Source organism: Dermacentor variabilis, chromosome 10, assembly GCF_050947875.1.
Source record: "Dermacentor variabilis isolate Ectoservices chromosome 10, ASM5094787v1, whole genome shotgun sequence".
Classification (NCBI taxonomy): Eukaryota; Metazoa; Arthropoda; class Arachnida; order Ixodida; family Ixodidae; genus Dermacentor; species Dermacentor variabilis.
Window position 1 is genome coordinate 16,638,837 of NC_134577.1, and position 22,905 is coordinate 16,661,741.

Below are 22,905 nucleotides of genomic sequence, written 5' to 3' on the forward strand. Positions count from 1 at the left end.
CATTTAATTAAGATGGAGGTAATTAAGGCGCTCGCATCTTCGACTTTTGGTGGGAGTCGAACCCATAACCTTTGGTTTTAATTAAGGTTGACTAGGCGAAACTATTGCAGATTTAGCGAAACTATTGCAGAACCACCACTAGCTTTGCTGAGGGGGTTATGCAGTGCTTTATGGATTGTTCGGGTGCTTGTTTCGAGTTCGTTATTGAAACGTATGCTGTTCTGTGCGTTGTATGGGTGATTCCAATGAATGTATGCACTGTTCGCTTCCCTTTACTGAGCGCTTGTAGCCTCTTCCTTAGGTGAGTATCAGTGATTGCTTGCTTGCGAGGGTATGAGCCATTGCTTACGGAGCCATGAGCTGTTCATTGCCTTGCGTGACGGACAAATTTCTCTATGGGTAGGCATAGAAATGCTTACGCATTTAACATCCTAAGTAATCTTCACGTAAAACAAAAAAAAATTTACTGCAAAGTAATTCTGTCATGCGTAATTTCAGCTAATAAACTGGAGAACAGTAAGTACGCTTGTTCTCCTTACCACGATATACAGCTCTGCTATACTGCTTATCTGTGGCGTCCAGAAAAATGCCGTTGCTTTTTTTTTTTTTGATCTGGCAACTTCACCGCATCAGAATTCAGCGCTATAGAATGAACTGCTCGTGTTCTTCAGTATGCTTAACAAGCAAATGAACCAGCGGTTGCGCATGTGAATGCATACGTCACTGCGTAAATATGGGAAAAGAATACGAAGAACTCAAAGGTATCACCACCACCAATGTATCGAGAAAAAAAAAACAACCAAAGTTTGCTAGTTTTTTCTTTTACAAGCACTGCTTAGTGCTACACAGGTAAACAAAGTGACCAGGCGATTGCCTCCCGTATGTAGTCTAGGATTTTTAATTCTGAAAGCATTTGCCTTTGCGCTCCGGTTGTTGCTTGCGGTAATTGCACAGCGAGCCCATCTCAGGCTGCAATTTTACGGCGCGCAAAATGGAAGCAGTCCTCGCCGCGGACACGTGATTCACATGAAGTTCAGCTGTATGCGCTACACGGAGCGACGTGGCGGTCCCATTCCAGCAAGCTCTGGCTACGGTCCGAAGGGACCGGGTGGCCCGAACTGAGACGGCGGCATCAGCATCGGCGGTGGAGGGCGGCCGAATGTGCCGAAGGGTGGGCCAGGTGGTCGTCCGAATGGCGAGAACTGTTGCTGCTGAGGCTGCCCGAAAGGAGGAGGCGGACCTCCGGCCGAAGGCTGCGAGCCGAACATCCCAGGGGGCCCGAAAGGTCCCGGATGAGCGTACATAGCCTGGACGCAAGGTGGAGCGTCTTCGATTGGCCGGCCAGCGCTGAAGCTCCTGCTCCGGTGCCCCTTGGCCATTCTTCCCGGCAGACCGATTCTGATGTGCATTCCTTCGTCGGCATTTGGAGGCTGATTAGCGCCGCCGACGCTCAGGCTGGTACTGTTCGGGTCAGCGGCGAGCGCCAGGGCGGTCTTCGACGTCCTCGGTGTTGTGTCCTGAATTCCCGGAGGCGGTGCCGGTGGTTTGGTGGGACCCGACATGAAGCGGGCGAGCTGCTTTCGCATCTTTCGCTGCACGGCCTCCCACTCGGCCATCTCTTCTTTGTACCTATCGTACTCGCGGTAGTACTGTTCCCAGGCGGCTCGCATCACCATTTCGGCCGAGGTGGGCGAGGAACGCAGCAGAGCACCACCCACCTTCTCGGCACTTTTCCGCTTGCCGATTTCGAGGGAATTCTTGCTCGTCGCCAGCTTGGCCTGCATCGCGTAACGCATCTCCGGTGGAGGCGTCGGAGCAACGGGCTTCTTCGACATACCGCGGCCGGCGCTCCTCTTCTCGCGCACGGTGTCACCTTTGTCGCGGCGGCTGCCATCCCACTGCTTGCTCACGCGGACCTCGATGCTGGACGACCCTGAAGAGTCCCAGGAGACATCCTCCATCTCCAGCTTGGCACTGGTCGCCATGGATGGAGAGCGCGAACCGGCCTGGGACGGCGACGGCGCACTGGACACTGGTCTAGAAGACTGCCTCGATGATCGTCTCGAAGGACTCGGCGATGGGCTTGAAGAAGGACGCGACTGCGTCCTCGAAGCAGGCTGCGAGACAGTCCTCGAGCGAAGCTTCATTCCAGACAGAGAGGGCACCTTGTATGGCGCCCTAGATCGATTTTCCCTCTCCCTGTAAGACGGCGGGGGTGATGCTGCCTGTGGTGGTCCCGATGGAGGCTTTTTGCTGACGTAGCGGGTCTTCATCTCACACAGCCTTTTCTCCCGGTGCTGGCTTTTGGAGACGTCGCCCTCCAGGTCGTCCGCATATATGTGAACCATGGACGATTTGCGCGCCAACCTCGGAGTAACCGGGCCTCCGCCTGCACCCGCAGCGGTGGTGCCAGCTCGCGCTCTATCGTCTCGCAGCTGTACACACATCCTACACGTCTGGTAGTCGTCCTCGTACGACAGCTCGGTCTCGGACATGTCCGCAAAGTGCCTGCACTCGCCTATGACGTGCGCGATGGCTGGCAGGCCTCCACTGCGATCGGTGCTGCCCGAGTACTCTTGGACGCGGCCTCCCATGCCACCGCGACTGGCAATGTGGTCGCGGCAGCGGCCGCTGCGGCCAACAGCGGGCGGCACACCGATTTGCTCTTCGCGGTACGAGTAGGAACCGCCGCTGTGGTCGGTGCACCGTCCGATCACGCGGATGCCTGGTGGCGCACTGAGGGACAGTTCGGCCAAGTCGTCGTCCTCTTCCTCGTAGTCTTCAGTCGGGTCGACAATGACTCCCGCCTGGGTTCCGTACGGCATTCCGCGGCAGCGGGACACGAGCCGAATTGTGGGCTGCTTGTTGCGAACCTGAAAAATTCGATTGAGTTTCTGAGTCAATCATATTATGCTCGAATCATTCGTCGAGTGAGAGACCGACCGATTATTTGATCGATTGTTTTACTGGTGGGCAGGTTTTCAAGAAGGCAAAATAGTCTCAAGGCTCTAGAGCGCAATGACAGTGACAACGCTGGGATGACCACAGTTTGAAAAGCAGGGCATCCGCACTAAATGAAAGGCGGAATCACACTCATAAAAATTGATTGATTAATTCCTACGACTTAAGTCGCAAAGCAGCGCTGGAACTATTAAATACGCTTAGTTGAGGGATCCACTTTAGTTTCGCCCGTTGGGTGCTCTTTAAAGGGAATTTAAATATAAGTACACGACTTCTTTTGAATTCACCTCTCATCGGCATGCGGCCATCGCAGTGGGAAATCGATCCCGAGGCCCCGCACTCAGCAGCCACAGCGTTATGACCAATGGGCGACCGCGCAGGCCTGGCGTGTACTACATCATGGCTGCCATACCTTGACTCCCATGTCGTCCAAAAGCGTGTGTCCCTTGCACTCCTCCACGACGTTGAGTTCGGCGTCCTTGTCGCCATCGTCGATGGACGCACTCACGCTGGCACCGTACGGTCCCACGACGGCCCTGTACGAGACGGGAGGGCGGCGGCTTCCGAAGCTGTCGTAGCTGGCCGACTTGTTGGGACTCTGGAAGCGAACCGCGAGCTCCTGGTAGCTTTCATCGACGGAACCACCACCCCTCTCCAGCCGGATCAGAGGGCCTCCGGCGGGCTTGGAACTGCTCATGACTGTGCGAGGACCGGCTGAGCGAGTGTTGAGAAACGACTCACGGTTTTTGGCCGGCGCCAGTCATGACTCGGTTCAACCCGGCACCGGAGCCAAGCCTCCGTGAGTGCTGCGACGGCTTAAATTTTTCCTCTTCTTCTTCGTTGCTTCTGTTTGTCATGGCACGTGCCAAGAGCCAGAAAATTACCAAGGATTTACGCACTGATACCAAACAAAAGATGGGATGATGATGATGATGCCTTATTTAATGACACAAACCCACTGTGGGGGATAGGCCAGGAATCTGGTGGTAGCATGACAAAACAAATACAATGAAAGAAGTATTCGCTTCCCAGAAAAGAGAGAGAGAGAAGAACGAGGGAAGGTAGAAATTTTAAGCAGGCAGACGTCCGGTTTGCTATCGTGCACACTTAAAAGGAGAAACGGAATAGAACGAATAGAGTCAAATGTAAAATAAAATAACATTAAAGTGAGTAGTAGTACATACAGTGTCTAAAAGCGTCTTCTCAGGTACGTTCATATTAGGAAAGTCATTAGAGTGGTGGTGGCGGTGGTGGTATGGTGGTGGTGGTGAAAACTCTTTCTCCGGCAAGTTAATAGGGTGGGCTTCATCCTGCGTGGGCGTCTGCCACGAACTCTTGAGCTCTAGTACGTGTAGATATTTCTCGGCTAACGAAAAAAGAAAGAAGAAGACACTGAAGCGCTGACTGTGCTAAGCAGCCCATTTTCTCGAGACAAATTGAGTTCAATTTCTTTTATTCGTATGTTTCTCATTTAATACTCTTTCCATAATTTCACTAATTTTAAGCTACGTATAGTCAACTTGTTTAAGTTCTTTTACATTTATTCTTTTTGGAACTTCCCCGTCCTTGGCCGACTTACCCAGAGTGGGTCTGTGCCGTCAACTTCAAGGCTGTACATTTATGACTATATCCGTTGCGACGTGTCTGTTCACATGATTTATAGCAACCCCTGGTGCGATTGTAGACACTGTAAAGTTCAGCCACATTGTCCAATTTGGTAGTGGTGGCATTTTGAGCCCCCTGGAGAGGCTGTAGCAGACCTGTGGACCTCTCTGATTGACTCAAATTGCCCACACTGTAGAAATGCACAACATGGCGGAATTTGGAAATGCCTAGGATAGCACTCAATAGCAGTCATAGCATCATAGCTTTGGGAGCCGAATCCATCGTGCCGCAGTTTTTCGGGTAGTGACATTTTTCTAGATTCAAAAGATGATATGGCTTGTACGAAGAGTTCGCATCGATTTCCCAATTTCTATGAGCCCGCTGAAACTAAACGCTTAAAAGATAATTATTTACTTTTTGTAAAAATTAGTGATTACAATGAATCACCCGTCACCCCGTGGTAGCCACCACGACGGCAGGTCTCCGAAGGAACAGTCCTTTTAATTCTAAACGAATTTTTTAAAGTATCACTTACAGTAATCGCAGGTATACTCAGCAACAAAATTGTACGGAACACGAAATCTGAGAAAAAGCTGAATATGAGCGCAACCTGACAACGCAGCCTAGTATTCGCATTTACAGCCTCTACTAGTATATGTGAACAACATTGTGATGTTCAGTTTTACTAACTACTTTTACAGGTTGCTCGGAAGCTGAACGTTTTCTGAGGTCCCGTGGTCCGTAAATTGTTAAATTAAAATTATGGGGTTTTACGTGCCAAAACACTTTCTGATTATGAGGCACGCCGTAGTGGAGTACTCCGGAAATTTCGATCACCTGAGAATCTTTAGCGTGCACCTAAATTTAAGTACACGGGTGTTTTCGCCTTCACCGAAATGCGGCCGCCATGGCCGGGATTCAATCCCGCGACCTCGGGCTCAGCAGCCCAACACCATCGCCACTGAGCAACCACGGCGGGTCCGTAAACTGTTGTGGTTGGCTATACATCCAGTAGAGGGAGCCTCACTTAACTTGGGCCAAATGTTGAAAACATGCAAATTCTACGTAACTGGAAAGAACCAAGGTAATGTTATTTGCCGTCGCTTCAAGATAGATGATTTTTGCATTCCGCGTAATGAGATAATTAGTTTTAATGAATTATTCAACTTCTCAAATTTTATTATTACATGAAAAGTGTCAAGAAGAAAATTGTAGATTAACATGAAATACTCCCTACACAGCTTTCTCTTGCTCAATACGTGCTACATAACAGCGATTTTCCGAGCGCGAAAGAAGCCTGCAAATATCTTCGAAGTGCCTCGAGTGGCCAGTCGCGCGGCTACCACTGGTAGCTGTGTGCGTGCTTGAGGACTGCCCGTTGGAAGTGACACAGCATTGTCGCTCTGACAGATGATCCCGTAGCAAAGGCATTAAAGGTGCAGAAACACCGGTTTCGTAGAGTTTTGGGAGCGACATGGAAAGCGTGACAACATCAAACGCCTTGCTTAGGCCACAGTAAACCGTGTCAAGTTGACCCGTGTTCTCGGCCGCTTCTGCTGCGTGGGCATAAAGCTGGCGAAGTTTGCTGTTAAACGGCCCAGCATAAACCGATGTTTATTAGATATTAAGCTACTCCATACACTGCATACGCGATTAATTTGTGCAGGACCGACTCAACAATTTTCGAGGCAGAGCACAGGAGAGATATGGGTATGTGGTTTTGTGCATATGTTTTCATAAAGATTTGTGGACGGGAATGACACGAGATATTTGCCATGTTATTTTAAGCATACAGGCCCTTTTCATAGAAATAGTGCAACAGTTGTTTATAGAATGTGTTGTCTATGATCTATCGTTCATAGTCTTCAGCGCGTTCACTGTTGACTTTCGCACCTTTAAGCACAATTGGAATATTTTTAGTTTCTACTGGCCTTATACAATGGGGCAAGCCAAGCGAAAAAGAATTTCGTACATCACTGTCATGATGTACGAAATCTTTGTTTCGAGGCATGCGTTTTATATGCAAGTTAGGATTATACTAAAGACAGCACTCGCATATTTAATTAAAGTCATAGAAATGGCAATCAGGATCAAATGGCAGTGACGGTCGTGCGCTGCGAATGCTCTTGGCGATAAGCTCTTCACCAATAGATGCATTGGTTGACGCCTCATCACTGTGCAGTGGTAGGTCGCACAAAGTGAGGCTCCCGGCACTGATGAAAACTGATGGAGTTTTGTGCAAATGCGTCTGAGACGTTCTATATAGTTTCATGATTTCTTATTAACAGGGATCGTGTCTCGTTTACTTGGTGTCGACCTCCGTTGCACTTCGCTCCTCAAAGATGCCGGTTGTGTGTCGAGTGATCTTCTGAAAGATACCTTACAATGTGGTGAACGCAGTTTAATCATAGAAGAGATTCGGCGCAAAGATAACACATTTCTCTTGCATTTAGCCATAAATCGCCACTGATTCCCCCCCCCCCCACTTTAACACGCCGAATGCTAGCGTATTAAACTGAATGCGCACCCCAATCAAATACGTGATCATGAATTTTCGGCGAATTAATTAACGCAGGTTAGATGTAATGTGGTTGTAAGAGGCCTAAAGAGTATGCTCCCTGAAGTGCGCAAAATATATATAAACTAAAATAAATACGATAACTAGTAAGTGTGCTATGAACAGCAAATATATGCTACAGAAAGATGATACACCAAAAGATGTCAGTGCCAGCAGCCCTTTATACTGCCTCTCGCACATGTGTGTCGTTATCAACTAGCCCTTCCCTTATGCCTGTTTCGCTAATGTTTTCCTTTGTTATGACTTCTGAAGCGTCGCTGAATGTTATTTTAGTGTACACACAACGTGAAATTGAAGAGCAGCGACATTATACAAGAAAATAAAAAAACGTATTTTAGCAACAGGCGAATGACAAGAAATACATTTTAAAATGTATATATCGACTAGGCTGCACACCATGTACTAATGATCGGATTTTTGGTTTAACACGGAAGTGCCAATATTAGCCCGTGCCGCAAGAATATTGTGTTTTGTTAGGTATTAGAAAATCACGCATAGCCAATAAAGAAAGAGTGGTTTGGAGAGCATGCACATTCAGTTGCAACACCAGCTTAGACGGTCGCACGCGGAGCAGAGTGCTTTTAATACTTGAATCGTCTTGAAACGATATCGAAGATCGCCTTGAAACGATATTCCAGACAACCCCACAAGAGGCGTTGGACAAGTTTTTCAAGGGGAAGCGCGAACACGAGCACGAAAATTTTGTATTACCACTCCGCTTTAATTTTCAGGCTTACTTAGCGCGAAACTAGCTACGAGTAGGCAAATTGCGACGCGCGCTAGTTCAATCTCGTGTCGGTAACCAGAAAGGGACGATTCGAACGTTTCTGTCACAGCAACGCATTGGCTCGAATGGCGACTCGCATCCAGCATCACAGTTTCCCTACGCTCGAGCTTGGCGTCTCCTAGACGGCACTCAAGACGGTGGTGGGGGACCCGTTGGGGGAACCTTCGCCACTGGAGAGCCATTTCCATTGGGAGACGGAGAACCATTTGCCGATCCAGGAGGCATGACAGGGGACATGACAGGCGCAGGCGACATGACGCCAGGCGCTGCCGGTTGCGCTGTGCCAGCAGGTTGACCGGCGCCTGGGGTCTTTGCTTTAATATAGATGAGGTGTTGTTCACCTTGCGCCCTGTGTAGGGGCGCCGCCTGTTGGATGGGTAGGGAATTCGGAAGAGCTCCGGCGATGGGAAGCGGCTGGTCGGCTTGCAGTTGCAGCGGAGGGCAACCGTCTGGTCCCAGCGGTGGGAAAGGTCCTGGAAACCAGGCCGCCGTCTCGTTGACAAGGAGCTTGCTTTTCCGGTTGGGAGACACCGCGATGCGTATGCGCATGCCCTCGTCGTCCTTGTTTGCTTTCCGCTCCTCCAAACTTCCGCTGTGGCTATGCGCTTCCTCTAGGTTGCCCGGCATGATGGAGTTGGGCCGCGGTGGCGCCACAGGGCGCCGCGGCATGCCTCCTTCATCGCTGTCCTCGTAGCGGCGACGTTGCGCCATTTCCCGAAGGCACTCCCACTCCGCCAGGTTCTGCTGGAAGCGCTTGTAATCGCGCGCGTATCGCTTCCATGCCTCGCGGGCGATCTTCTCAGCCTCCGAATCGTCGAATGCTTCCGTTGTGGAAGCAGCGACGCCGAAAGATGCCTGGGTTACCGTCTGCTCCTCCGCCCGCGAGCGCTCCAGCAAGGCTTCGCCGGAGAAATCGTACTGGGGACCAGTCATATCTGCGCTAGGCTCTTCCGGCGGCAAATTTTCCCACCCTCTTCGAGAGCGTCGAGCCTGATCTCTGCGATCCTGGTAACCTCCTCCTCTTCGATTTGGTGAAGCGCGGGGCCTTCGCGTTCTTTGGCTTCTCGGTGAGCCGCCTTCGGGCTCCCATTCGTGGTCTCTCGTGTCGAACAGCACCTGAGTCGGACTATCACTCACGTCGAGCCTCTCGCGATATCTCGCGTAGAAGCGTGGCCTCCCATTCTCCGGCTCCGGCGTTGCAGGTGGTTTACTTCTGAAGCCTCTGTTACGTGAGGGTTTCTTACGCACGCGAGCTCTCACTACCAGGTCAGGGAATCCGAGTGATTCGTCTTGCAAAGCTGGCTGTCGGGAGTAGAAGCTGGCACTGCGACGTATGACATCGGGGTGCGGGAAAACTGGGTCATACCCGCCCTCAGGCATGACGTCAAAATCACACGAAGGGTCCTGATCGATAGCGTCGCCGCAGATGATCAGTGGCCCGTACTCGTTCACCTCTGGATCGCAGGTGCCTCGAGAGTACATTGGCTCAAACAGCGCATTTTGGCGCGACGACACACGGTTTGGAACTTGCAACGTTCTAGGCATTATGGAGTCTGTCGCGCCTATACCGAGTTCTTCAAGGCAGTACTGGCAAGCCGGAAGGGTTCCAGTAATCTCGCCCACCATGTCGCATCCGGCGCCACAGCGGCAACACCTGTCCATGACCGAGTTGTCATCGCTAAATTGGCCGGAAAGAAGATTTCGGCGCACCCGTATAGTCCGGTTCGTTTTTCCCTTCAGGTGTATCTCAGCCAGTTGCTTGGCTCCTTGAACCAGTGTCGTTGAAGAGGTGACGCGGGGTGCCTCGCAATCATTGCTGCTGTCGAGGCCTCCGACTTCAACTACAAGGTGGCTGTAGGATGGCTTACCTTTAACTTTTGTATCAGACTCGTCCGTATCGGAGTTGGCTTTACCTCCATTCTTCTTCTTCCGGCCTCTGGGCTTGATGGGTGGCGTGCTATCGTCATCTGTGTCATCTGGCGGCTTCTTTCTTGCCTTCTTACCCCTAGAGTGGTTGTCGTCATTGACGAACCTCTTGTCCTTGAGTTTTCGACGCGGCGAGTCTTTTCGCGGTTTCCTGTTGTTCTTGTTCCCGTTGAGCAGGCGGCCCCCATTCAACGTCCTACCGTTTCTCGCCGTGTTCAGCTTGGTCGTCTGCGAGAAGCTGATCTCGCACGAGGACAACTCGCTCGAGGACGGGGACTCGAAGTCGCTGTCCGGTCGGCCGTCCAGCGCTCTACCGCTGCGAGTGTTACTGAACATGTCGCCGCCATCATCGCTGTCGTCGCGGAAGACGCCGCTGCCTCTGCCTTTACTAGAATCACGTTTCCTTCTCGCATTGCCATTCTTGGCATTGCTGCGCCGGCGCGGTGGTGGCTCGTCAGACGAAAGGGGCGTGTCGCTGTCCGTCGCCGAGTCACTCTCGTCGTGTATGGTCCTCCTCATGGTGGCCGGCCCCCACCGCCCGTCATGGCGCCGTCGTGGTCACCTCCTGTGTGGCCAGCGGAGCGGACGCGACGCGCCCCGTCCGTAGGCGAGCCATGATGGCGATTACGATAAGGATGAAGACTGTTTCCCTCCACGAATGGCCTAAACCCACTATGGGCAATAGGTAAAAAAAAACGGGACCTATTAAGAAGGCCGATCTAGCATACGGCATGAAATCGACGTGAAGAGGTATATATCTGAGTGCTACAAACCTAAATGCGACGTGCTCAACTGCCATTCTTGTCCTACTATGCAACGTGTCACCTCGTGCAATGTTTATGCACGGCACAGGCCTCCGTTTTAACGCGAAAGCGTTAAGGGCCCCGTTTCGCAAAAAATCTGTTGTAGGTGTTGGACGCGAAAAATAATTCCGCACCACAACCACGCAGGCCCTCCGCGCGGCGCATAGGTGTTATTGAACTATCTGAATTTCTCAAAGTAAAATGTGTCAGAAAAACCGTGAAGTACGATTCAACCACAACCGTAAAGACACGATAGCGTCGGAGCTTAATTTCAGATATATCAGAGCAAAACAGTTCTGTTACGCAGAAACTCAAATGCGAACCCCTCTTCCAGCGTTTCTACTATTCATAGAGCGGCGCGACCCGCTCGGTTACTCGCAACAACACCATCGCCCTCGCCTCCGCGCATCTTCAAGAAAGCTGCAGTTGCTGAGAAGCGCGACAAGCAGTCAGGGATCTTTACATCCTATCGCGCTCCACTCATAACGGAGCATCCTCCGAATTTTTAATGTCATGCAATGTTTATGTTTATGCGCTATACTGTTCACAATATCGTAATGTGAGCAAGACCTGACACTGTGAGACGTCGACACAGTGATGTCACGAAGCCGAATGGAGATGATGATGATAGTGATACAAACAAGAAAATTACGCTATATTTGAAGTTTGTAGGGCGAAGAAAGGGGAAGACGTTCCATCGCCAGTTTGTTTCCGCCGTATTTGCCTTAAAGGAAAATCCCACATGCGCACGTGAAGCCACGCGGCTATTGCAAGACGACGATGACGACGAGGGTGGCAGCAGCAGTGCGTGAGGGTTCGCTAAGATAGCTTATCAAGTTTATTACTACTAGAAAGGCAACTCATCATGATTGAAACGAAGGAACGCGCTACAACAAGCAGTCTCACAAATTAAAGGAAAAAAATATAACTTAAGAAACTGAGCACATTTAATTTTTAAAATTTTAATTTTTAATTTAAAATTAAAATTTTTTGTGCTAACAAAGGAACCTCACAGATATTGGAAGTTCAAATATTCTTTTTAGAAATATGATCTTAGAACCTTGTGGTGACAGAAATCGCGAGCGATGCGGCATAGACTGATTAAAGTGCGGAGTATTTAACATTGGAATCTCGTTTCGCAGAGGGAATTACAAGAGGCTCGGGAAAAGCTCCTATAGCCTGTAGCCTAACACAGATGCTCAATGTGATTAAGCGTTATCAATAGATTTCACACGACTGCAAGTGTACCATAGAGCAGATATCATGAGATCAGATCTGTGCAAGCGAAAAATTATGCAACGGCATAGGACAGTGCAGCTTGGGCAATTAAACATTTTTCGTTTGGTCGGGTCGGGCACCACTTTCAGTGACAAGAACAGATGTTCAGAAACTCTGCGGATTTTACGAATGAGAGGCTTGTTTTGCCCTCACTAAAAGAGAACTGGCTATATCCCGGCGCAAAGATATAAGGAGTAGTCGAAATAACTGAAAACACCAGACCATTCAAACAAGCACATGCAGGTGCATCAGTCATCTAGTTAAATCAAGGTGAATTTTAAGTTAAGGTGATAAAGTTTAGTTCGGTAGACACGTTGTTATTGCAATTTTCTTTTATTGTAACCGGACCACTTGGAGGTTATTCAGAAGCTCATGTTCATAGATGTGTGCATCATAGGCAGTGAGGGCCCGTCTGGGGTGTACTGTGCGAAACCTTCCTCTTGGCGCGCACCTCAACATGGAACGAGAAGTACTATTAGATGTACTACTAGTTCGGTATGTTTCGTCTTTCGGTATCTATCGTCGGCCAGTTCTGTTGCAAAGATCACAAATGCATTTAGAACATTGCCACGGTTTAAGTGTCATAATAAGGAAGGGAAAATAACATCGTCATCTTCATCGGATGTTGTTCGGTAGTATGAATTTTCCTACGAGAAAAATAAGTTTTGCATTGTACGGCTGCCCAAGGCTATGGAATTCCACAAATACGATTCCGGGACAAGAAAGCGAAGCAGTAGTGGCGATAGAAGACTGGAGACTTCCCTTCTTATCTCAATGTTTGCATTTCGTATATCTCAATTCTATTTCAGTGCTTTAAATCTCTTGGCAATGCCGCGCAATTCTTGGTCACCTCTGCACATAGGGTAAGTGCAAATAATTCTGAAAACAAGAAAGATTTATTCGTGACACCTGTCTGGACAGTAGCATCAAGCGACAAAACAGAAGCCACGTAAACGTCAAGTTTTCATGGGCCATCACTTTCTTTATACTCAGATATTTTTCTGTCGTTTCATTCTTCTTTTGTTTTGTTTTTTGTCTTTTCTTTTATTTTTCAGCAGCTTTCTATATATTACACTTTTATACCTCATTCATATTTTACATTGAAATGGTCCGACACTTTAATTACTAATCTATATTGCCTTATTGGAGTATCAACTTGCATTTTTCCCCTCATTATACTTGCTAATAGCTATAGCAGCATAGTGGTGCTTCTTAAGCAGAAAATACGTAGTAAGTTATTTTTCTTTTTCCTTAAGAACCACTTGCTAGTATCATATCTCTCCCTATCGACTGTCACCTTAATAGACGCGTGTCAAAGTTGAAAACTTCAACTTTGTTGTCGCCTTCAGTATCACCTCCTCGATGGCGACGTGTACCCCAGTCGAAAGATCATCATAAACGTAACTCTCGTGGCTATCACCTCCTCCAATAGAGACGCTTTTGAGAGGCATTTCTTAAAATATATATGGGTGCAGCATTTTGTAGTGTTACTTTGGAGTGTTACTAAAACGTGTCACGCGCACTATTGTTCAGTCGTTTCACCCTTTTAACTTTTCGTAGTTACTGCACTAGCCTAACAAACGTCGAGACTATCTGTTACCTGTCAGGCCATGCAGAGAAAGGCGCACGTTAAAGAACCCCAGGTGATCCCAATGTCCGGATTCCCCCACTATGGCGTGCCTCATAATCAGATAGTGGTTTTGGCAGGCAAAATCTCATATTCTAGTTTTTTTTTAAGAATAGCATACATGTTCGATTTCTTCAAGGCAACGTGTTTACCAGTATGGCTTTCGTGTACAATGATGACGTACAGAAAAGTGACAACATACAAGTAAATTTTCCTCAGTGCAGCGTACTTACCCGAGAAACCTACGCATACTTAACGGCAAAGTAGCCCTCTTAAATTTTTTATTGTAATTTCATTGTAATTTCGCCTTTCTCTGGCTGACATACATGGAAATGCTTGTTCAACGCAACTGAGAAGTAGACATAGGCGCGAAAACTCTTATATCAAAGATAAAGAAGAAATGGCTGAGCGTCCATCTCGTAGAGATGACTGGGGAGGTTAATGCGATTAGAAATCGTTTTCATAATACGTAATTGTTGATGGAATATGCTTTAGTTGTCATGATAATTATTCTGATAATTATTGTCATGATTGTGATGATGGCATTAAACAGGCAGTGACGGATTTATTCCATATACAAGTGCAGAATGTTTCCTGAAGGGCTTAATTGACGTGCTTTATATAGTTGTTCTGTGCACATGTGCATACAGGGGCACATATCCAATGATTCAAGTTGCCTAAGTGGCGAGATGCAGGCAGCACATGCCTAGTGGTCCAAGCCAATAGACACCTTGGATCCCTGGGTACGTGAAGAGGTCAGTTACGGACAGAGAAATATACTGCAAAACGGGTAAGGTTCCCAAAGAATGCTCATCGCATTATTAACCACATTATACGAAGTTTTGAAGAAAGATGCGTGAGCAAGAAAAAATTAAAAAAACCTCTTTTCAAAAGTGCGCGCACTGTTTGCATAGTGAAGTACCTATAAATAAAGAGAGAGAGAAGAAAAAGGTGGCATGACCACACAGAACAGCCTCACATCTTTAACTATCATCGGGATAGTTAATAACGTACCCTTAACAGGATGCGGCTGCTCCCTGACCAAAGACGCGGTGTCACTCTCTCAATTTTTTTTTTTTGCTCCACCTTACAAACACCTTAGGTAAAGTTACACATCGTTGACTGTAATAAAAGGGGGATTTGCTCGCGCAAGCGAACGCTCAAAGCAACCTTCGCCGACCACGTTGCGTGGTCAAGGCTGGAAAGCAAATATTTGCGCGCTATACCGTTATTAATCTGCTTCGATTACCTAGAACGTATTCAGGCCTGCTCATTCGCAGTTTGTGCACGTAATTCGTGAGGAGAAGTAATTAGGAAAGTTTTACAACATGCACCTTAAGGACTCGAAGCACAGATTGTCTGAACACGCGCGCAGAGTAAGGAATACGCAATCGCGATATGAAACCGAGAACCATGCTGCCAGCAGAGAACTGCACGAAGAGCTAGAACTCGTAGCTTGAAAATAACATTATCACAACTTTAATATATCACTAAAATTCACATAAACACATTTCAGAGACCATATTATCCCTTTATTATCTTCTCCTTATTCACAAAATTATTCTTTACTTTTCTTTTTATATTGCAACTACCACCACCCCCGATTAGGGCTTATCCCTCGCAGTAGTTTCACCCGTAACACCAGTGACCACACAACCACATTGGAAAGGGAAATTTAATCTTTATATTCATTAAACCTTATCCAGTTTAGCCTTGGCCAATCCCTCATTGTGGGTATGAGTCACAATGTCAAATATATTTATATTCATAGAACAAAAACGAAAATGATCTTCAAATCAGGCGGACGGCCAGGACGAAGTATTGCCGTTGCAACGTCGTTTCCAGATATTGAAGCCGACAACTGAAGGCATCAAATAGGGCGAGCAAAACCGGAGCGGCAAGAACTGGAGAAAGTGGCGGCAACTCTTGCGGCTAGCGGCGCACTAATCCGCACGAACAAAGCCACGAATCAAACCACACGGCGCGCTGTTCCCAGAATTCAACACGCAATATGCGCATTTTCCTGCGTCCCCAAGGGAAACGAGAGCAGAGAACTGCGTTAAAAGCGATTGTTTTGCGAAGGCTGACTCCCTGAAGTCATTGCTCCTTTGTAGTTCTTTCTTTCTTTTTCTTTTTTTTCTCCATCTTCATAATAGAGCTGCTCATCGATGCGGCAAACATTGTCTATGGGTGCACGAAAGCAAGGTGACATCAAGCCGCGCCTTGGGGCCACGTGTAGGCACGAGACGACGAACTCGTAGCTATAAAAAACATAATAGACGCCCCGAAGACATGCTCGGCTTTCTGCCCGGAAAGAGGAAATGGCCGAAGAGTGGTGCGGAACTTCTCGGACGTCCCGCCGTCCCCGGCGACAGCATTGCACTCGGAGGGATTCCACACATTGTTTTTCCCTGTAAAGCACAAATATCTCCGCCTTACTGGAACAACGGAGGGCTAAAAGAAAATTAGTGAGTAAGAACACATTCCGAGCTGGAGCTTCGTGGAAGTGGGACGAAGGAAACGTCTTAGCATTCCACGCACGTCACTCAGCGACCAGTACCCTGGAAACTGCGGAAATGGCCTTTGCCGAAACCCTGCCGGACTCTGCGCCCCTTTTGTTTACTGAGGTTTTCCTTACTATAACAGTTTCGGAGCGAAAACCAGCGCTCTCTCTCTGTTAAAAAAAGAAAAAGAAAGAAGTCGGCTCCGTCTGCTCGCGGTAGAAGTTCATGTACAACGTATAGTGTACAACGCCTTTCTCTGCCGAGCAAGATTAGGAAGTAAACGTCAGTTTGTACCCTTTTCAAGCGTTGCCCACGCGTTGCTTTCTTCGTGACTACGTTTTACGTGCACGCAATATTCTGCGGGCATTTGAGCAAATCTCTTCCGCACAGCAAAGAAGTGCCGTTGAAGAAAGTGCCTGTATACTGCGTAGGGGTCGCCGTAGGCTCAAGGCAGCACCACGTCGTTTTGATCTGTATTAGTCACGGCGTGACTGTAAAAAAAAAAGTTTCTAGACTTCACGAGTAGACGCAAACAGCTGCTTGTCGTTTAAGGTTTGTCTGGGCAGAGCGATTCGCGAAAAGAAAATGTGAAAATGTGCAAAGCGTCCTTTGAAACCAATGACGAAACGTTCAAACATTTTCAGTGAGCCTTCCATTGAAATTTCATTCCGGTATTCAAAAGCAATATCTGATTGGTTATGAAAACTATTGATCTACATTTCTATTCGATGTGCATTTTCTTGCGCGATAATACTGCCCATGTCGTTAGGGCATCCAACCTAAGAAATTGCGAGTAAGTAGCGTCCTCGTGAAGGTTAAGGCGACGAGGTTCCTCTGTTCCTATTGCTTGCTGATTTATTTTCATTATGAACAATGCTGAGTTCTATATTAATATTTCTAGCTTTTTATTTCTGTTTTCATATTTTAGGTTTGTATAAGCTGGCATATATATTCTTGTTTTCAGACGACGAATAAACGTAAAGCGACTCAACAACTGCAAGCATTTGAGGGCTGTGCTTTCATTGTGCCTCTTCTAAAATTGCCAGGGCCAACCATCACCTATCTTCCGCAATAAACTCCGATGGAGCCGTTCTGCCTATCACTCTAGGTAGATTTATGCAGGGCCTCAAAGGCAAACTCCATCAGCGCGAAGTGCAGTGCAACTACATACTGGATGCTCTTAAGCAAGTTCTTGCAAGTACGGAGTAATCCACATGGCTCACCCGCACCCTCCTATGCGCGCAACAACCCAGATGTCTTCAATTAACATCACTAGCTATGGGACTTAACTTTGGTGTCACGGTGCTTCGCTGCGCACACCGGGATCACTTCCTTCCTCTTTTCCTCTTTCTAGTCCCACTTTCCCTTAGCCTCACTGTAGGGTAGCAAACTGGACGCTCGTCTGGTTGACCTCCCCTGCCTTTCCGCTCTTTGCTATCTCTCTCTCTTTCTATCTCTCTCTCTCTTCCGAAGGCAAAGGAGGTTCATATTTTTTGTCAGCCTCACAGCAATATGTATGAATTCATGACCAAGTCAGAGGCTAAGGGTCAAGATTCAAGAATTTTGCTTTGTGATTGCGAGGTAACATGTATGACCGTGAAGCCTAAGTAAAGATATAATTACATGTCTATGATTTGTTTCTCTTACATTAAATTATAAGAGTAAAATGCCAAGAAAGAATAATATAGAATACAGAATAAATTAGAAATTTATCAGATACCCTTTAGCCCACTTCTTAACTTCCCTTTGTTTTATTTTTCTAACTTTTTTTCTATTTCTTGTTCTTTTCTAAAAACTGACTACTGTATTAAGGCATTACCTTTTAGAGGCAGGACAGGTTTCGTTCGCATTTCGATTTATCCCATTGTTGCGTAATACCGCCTAGATTACGACCTATCCCCAAACTGAAATAGCGCCATGTTTGCAGGAAATGATCATTATGATGTCCCTAAAGCGAATAACTACCATCAAGCTCTTCTTTAAGTCATTAATACACCTACGACGTTCAGAGAGCAAAGTAAGAAACGAAAGGCAACTGGTATACTTGAACTAATATCTGTCTCAGCGTTTCCTTTTCTCCTCTCGATCGCATTCTATTAAAATTTTTACAATAAGTGAGCTGTGAATATAAATAGCGACCGAGGCGCCAGTCAAATTTTGAGCGCTGCTGAATGGAAGTCGTTTGTCACCCATTCCAAGCAGCAATGAAAGGAAGGAGGTCCTTCCTTGGGGGACGAAAGACTTTGCGCTGCCGATCATCAGAAGAGCGAAATGATTTCTCGCGTATATCTGTTTCACGATCACCGCTTCATCACTGTAAGGTTTTCCAGGACGTGAGCTAACTTAGGAGAAATGAGAAAATGTTCAGAAGGCAACTGCAATGACGACAAGTAGAATACTGAAGCCGGAAGAGCCCCCATTTATATAATCCTTTAGATTTTTTCTTGGAAGGCACAAAATTATCACGAACAAGCGTCAGATGACGTATTAGTTCTCGATATTCGCAGGGAAGATCGAATGGCCTTGCATATAAGCTTGCGACTTTTTTTTTTTTCGCAGAATAAGTTAATCCATAAGTGAGCACTTCCTTTTGCACCTACCAGAGGCATTAAAGTGTTCATGCAGCCCGCTAGTTTTCTTAACTTTCTTTTTCAGAGTTTTGTTTGTGGGCTGATTTGTACTCAATATTAAGACAAAATACGATATGTACCCTTGCAGCTCCGCCATCAATATCTCAGCGTCTCCTTGCAGTCAATTAGAGGAAACCTCGGTTGCAAGTCATTTGTTACTTTCTTTTGCAAATCTCTGTCAGAGGAACATATAATCTCGTAACCTTCGCCCCGCGAAGGAATATAGATTAAATACGCGTGAGGGAGATATAATAAAACGCGAGGAGGAGCAAAAAAAAATACCGTAAGATGCAGTGCATGATCCTTTAACGATCGCCTTTTCAATAAAAAAGAAATGAAAAGGAACACGGTATTCTAATAAATTATATTTCGCGAAGCTCTCTTGCTCGTTACAGAGCCGCCTAGTGAGTTGTTGGTCTCCTCCTGACGAGTAAAGGAAATGAACGCCACCCACCCAGAGATAAGCAATAGGGGTACAGCATCCATCGCAAGACAAGATCATTGTACTGTAGCCCTCTTAGCGCTATGGCTAGCGTGTACCCGGTTTCGCCAATTTCGCGCAGTACTGCCAAGACTACGAGTCGTATCAGCCAACCATAAACGACACCCAGGTGCCTCAGCTAAGAGGAACACGATGTATTTGCTAAACGCGCACCGGCAATCCATTACGTGATGCTTCGAGGAAGTGAGCGTTGCACGCGGAAGAATCAGCGGTGCACAGCGCACGAGCTGTCCTTCTGGCTCTCAATGCTGGTTTGGCTGACGAAAGCCGCAGTTTTCGCCACACTGCACAAATGTTATGAGACGAAGTACAGTCCACTTGAGCGATGCGAACTGCACTTTCGTGTTCGGTTCCGGCGCGCCACCGTCGAATGTGGCTCGGCGTTTCGAAGGCCCTCTTCTTAATGCCCTTCGCTCAATGGGCTCCGAATGGGAGTCGTTAAGTGCTCACATCTCTCCTCCGTCGCGCTACCGCTTGGATCGTGTCATTAGAGTTGGTCGCCGGAGCTCGCCCTGTGATGAACGCCACCGCTAGCTGAGACTGGACTCGCAATGTTTACACGTGTATGTGTGTGTGCTATAGAGCTGGATGAACACTCGAGATGGCGAGAGGGAGCTATGTTACATAGCTGCTGCTGTTCGCGCCATACCCTGCACGAGCTCGGATCGGACCACGCGGGATATGACCTTGAATGCTCGGCGGCACCGACGTCGCCTGTTAGTTGCCGATGTCGTCTGTTAGCTGTCTACGTCTGCCCCTGTAGAAAAGAGTGGTGCAATTGCCAAAGTTTCGTAAATCACCACTATTCTTTTTTTTCGGCCGTGATGTGGCACTGGAGTTGAAGCCTCAGCTGGGGCCAGCCAATCAGGAGCGCGGTCATGCGGTGCATGTACACATGACCGACCATGCATTTTGCCTCGTAGTTGTCTTTCCTGTCTCGAGCCCAGTCTCAAACAGAAGAAACTGCAACTGTATGTTCGACTACAGTGGCACAATAACTATCTTGAAACATACAATAAAAAAAGCGTGGCAATCATCTCTAAAACAGCGATGTATAACTACAGGCAAAGTTATGCGTTTTTTGTATCTCGAGTGCTGCGAGGGGAGTCATCCGAAACGTATTATCTTGATATTTCCTTTAGCATAGAGGCCCGCTTCACAACTATAGTTGTGAAGTTATAGTTCTAAGTTATAGTTATAGTTCTAAGTTATAGTTCTCCACCTTTATACCATGCACACTGTACATATCTTCATGTCAATAAGAAAAGAACTTGAACTAGAATTTGAACTATCATTTCTCTTAACTCTGCTGTCTTGTGTAGTGATATTTTCTCCCAGCTCATAAGCATTGCCCGAGGTAAAATAACTTATTTATTATGGAAGCTTTAGTGACGTAAATGGTGCCCCTTCACTGCATGGGTGCTGCCACGATTACGAAAATTTGAAGCACCACATTCCTACCCGACAAACCTCCGAACAGCATTAAACGATGTGACACAGAATTAAGCCATCGCTATCACGTTAATATTTAAAGACGTACCAGCTCTAGAAAGGCTAACATAACGAAGCGTCATGTACCTTGCAGGTAAACTATGTTAAAGTTCAAGTTCTAAGAAGGCATCGATGGTCAAAATAGTGGTTTATTTTTTTCTGCGTAGCACCCCCATACCTTTATACCTTCGAAACGTCGTTGTTCGCCATCAAGGGGGCGGGGGGGGGGGAGGTAGTTATAATTATTGATTTTCCATGAATCTGGATTGCTCTTCCACATTTCTATATGTGGATATCGTGAAGGAGCTTCTAGGTCCACATCACCCATTTTCGCTGCTCGCGTCCTCCTACACTACTTTTGCGACTCGCGATGGACGATGTCAAACGTAAGAGTGACTACAGCATTTGCGCACTTCCTTTACTTTTTCTTTTTCGAACATGAGAAAGCGAAGCTTGTTTAAGCAGCAGATGCGTCCAATAGCCGCCTCTTGGTTTAACTTACTACAGCAATAATTTTCAATATCACCAAGAAGTCTGGCGAACCAAGCAGTCTGTGAAACGGTGCAACGCCCTTGCTGCCAATAAAAGCCGATGGATAGGTCACGTGATCGAACGAATGAAACGGGCGATCGCAAACCTATCTCGGGAAGCAGTCGCGACTTGCAAGAGCTGTTAGCGAGGCAAAAATATATTAAGCGATCTCCACATTTCAACGGCTTGCGCGAGCCACATTTACTGCAGGTCGCAGACATCCCGAGCGATGCGAGCACGTCAGCTTTGGTGATGCAAGCGCGTCGACATAGTCGAGATGATGGTTAAATATTGTCATCTTTAGCCAATATATACGAACATAAAAGCCATTGTTTGCATAAGCTAGAATCACAGCCTTATGCTTAGCTTGCAGATAAATTTGGTCGATGCCGGTGGGACTCGCGTCGAAATCGCTTCGTCTTTGAGTGCATTGTCATCCCTAGCGATAGTTGGTACCGCGGTCTGGATGAACCACGCGCTAAGGAAGACAAAAGTAAATCTAGCGGAGGCAACTCTGCGTTCCACGTTTGCTTTCCCGCCCTTGTATTCATGGCAGGAGCCGGACGACATAAGGAGCAACCACCGCGGCCTCGGGCGAAGTGAGCCGAGCTTGACCAACCGAATTCAGCCAGGCCGGCGGACGACTGATTTCCTGGCGAATGCGTAGTCCCCCTAATTAAGACTAGGGATGTGGCGGTGACAGCTGCCGCCGGGCGAAGGATCACCCGAGTTCCCGGATATCCCAGCGATGGGCCCGTGACTGCCATGACTTCAGCTTTCTTTTGTGTGGAAATGTCTCGGAAGCCTGCCTGTTTCTCGAGGCCTAAAACTTCTGAACCCACATCTCACAGGGGAAACAATTCACAGGGGAAACAATTTTTCTCTCTTGACCTGAGAATTGTGGTATACCAGATTACTGCTGCAAATTTTTCGTTTCAATAAACGTGCTTTAACTTGGAGGTAGCTGGGTCTTTATGAACGTTCCTAACAGTGCGGCAGAGAGAGGGAGAACTGTGCTCGTTATCTCTTTTACTGACAGCTTGCAGGATTCTGCAGCTCCGAATGGAACTAACGATGATCGTCTGGTGTGGAAACAAGCTGTCACTACCAAGCGCCGGTGGCCCGGCCAATCACGACGACTGACATTATACAATCCTCGTCATCATCGTTACCAGAAGAGTTAATAACTCCCCTGCAAGATAAACGTCTCTAACACACATCTTCGATCACCTTTGCGGTGCGTAAACCCTACTTGAAGCCGCGAATTCGCTATCTCACCATGCAGTCTAATTTTCTGTCGCTTTCGGTTGCGTTTGTCTTCCCCTCGGAGCCATTCCATTGCTGTAATGCACAAGAGTCTAGTGTACTAGTATATGCATAACATTCCCAATGCCACTATTTTATGTTAATCTCTACTACATTATCTAACTGCGGTTTATTTGTCATCTATAGCTGTTCGTCTACATCACCTGACGTTACGTTCACTTTCCCTTGTATCCTTTAAACTTCATTGTTGCTGTTGTTGGCTAAGCCTGTTGTCACCACATGGACGTTCTACTGACAGAATGGAATGACTAAATACATTTCTTTCTACGATGTCGATGAACCCTTATTTAATGCTTCGGAGCGTCGGCCAACTCATTTTATTCACTTGCAGCTTTCGTTCCCCTGACGTCCTGCGA

The 22,905-nt window shown here is 47.3% G+C and overlaps 1 protein-coding gene across 2 annotated transcripts in view; it reads right to left on the reverse strand.

Annotated features, from left to right (window-relative positions):
- Positions 1 to 892: 892 nt before the first annotated feature.
- The window catches only part of LOC142560022 (uncharacterized), a 186,212-nt gene continuing 164,199 nt past the window's right edge, over positions 893 to 22,905 (reverse strand). The window contains exons 1-2 of one of the 2 annotated variants that reach the window (XM_075671769.1): positions 3,374 to 3,782; positions 893 to 2,873 (exon numbers count right to left, since the gene is read on the reverse strand). In XM_075671769.1, coding sequence (XP_075527884.1) covers positions 1,089 to 2,873; positions 3,374 to 3,658 — 2,070 coding nt within the window. In that variant the 5' untranslated portion in view covers positions 3,659 to 3,782 and the 3' untranslated portion in view covers positions 893 to 1,088. Of the gene's footprint in view, positions 2,874 to 3,373; positions 3,783 to 22,905 lie in introns of those variants that run through there. The other variant, XM_075671770.1, reaches the window with a different exon arrangement.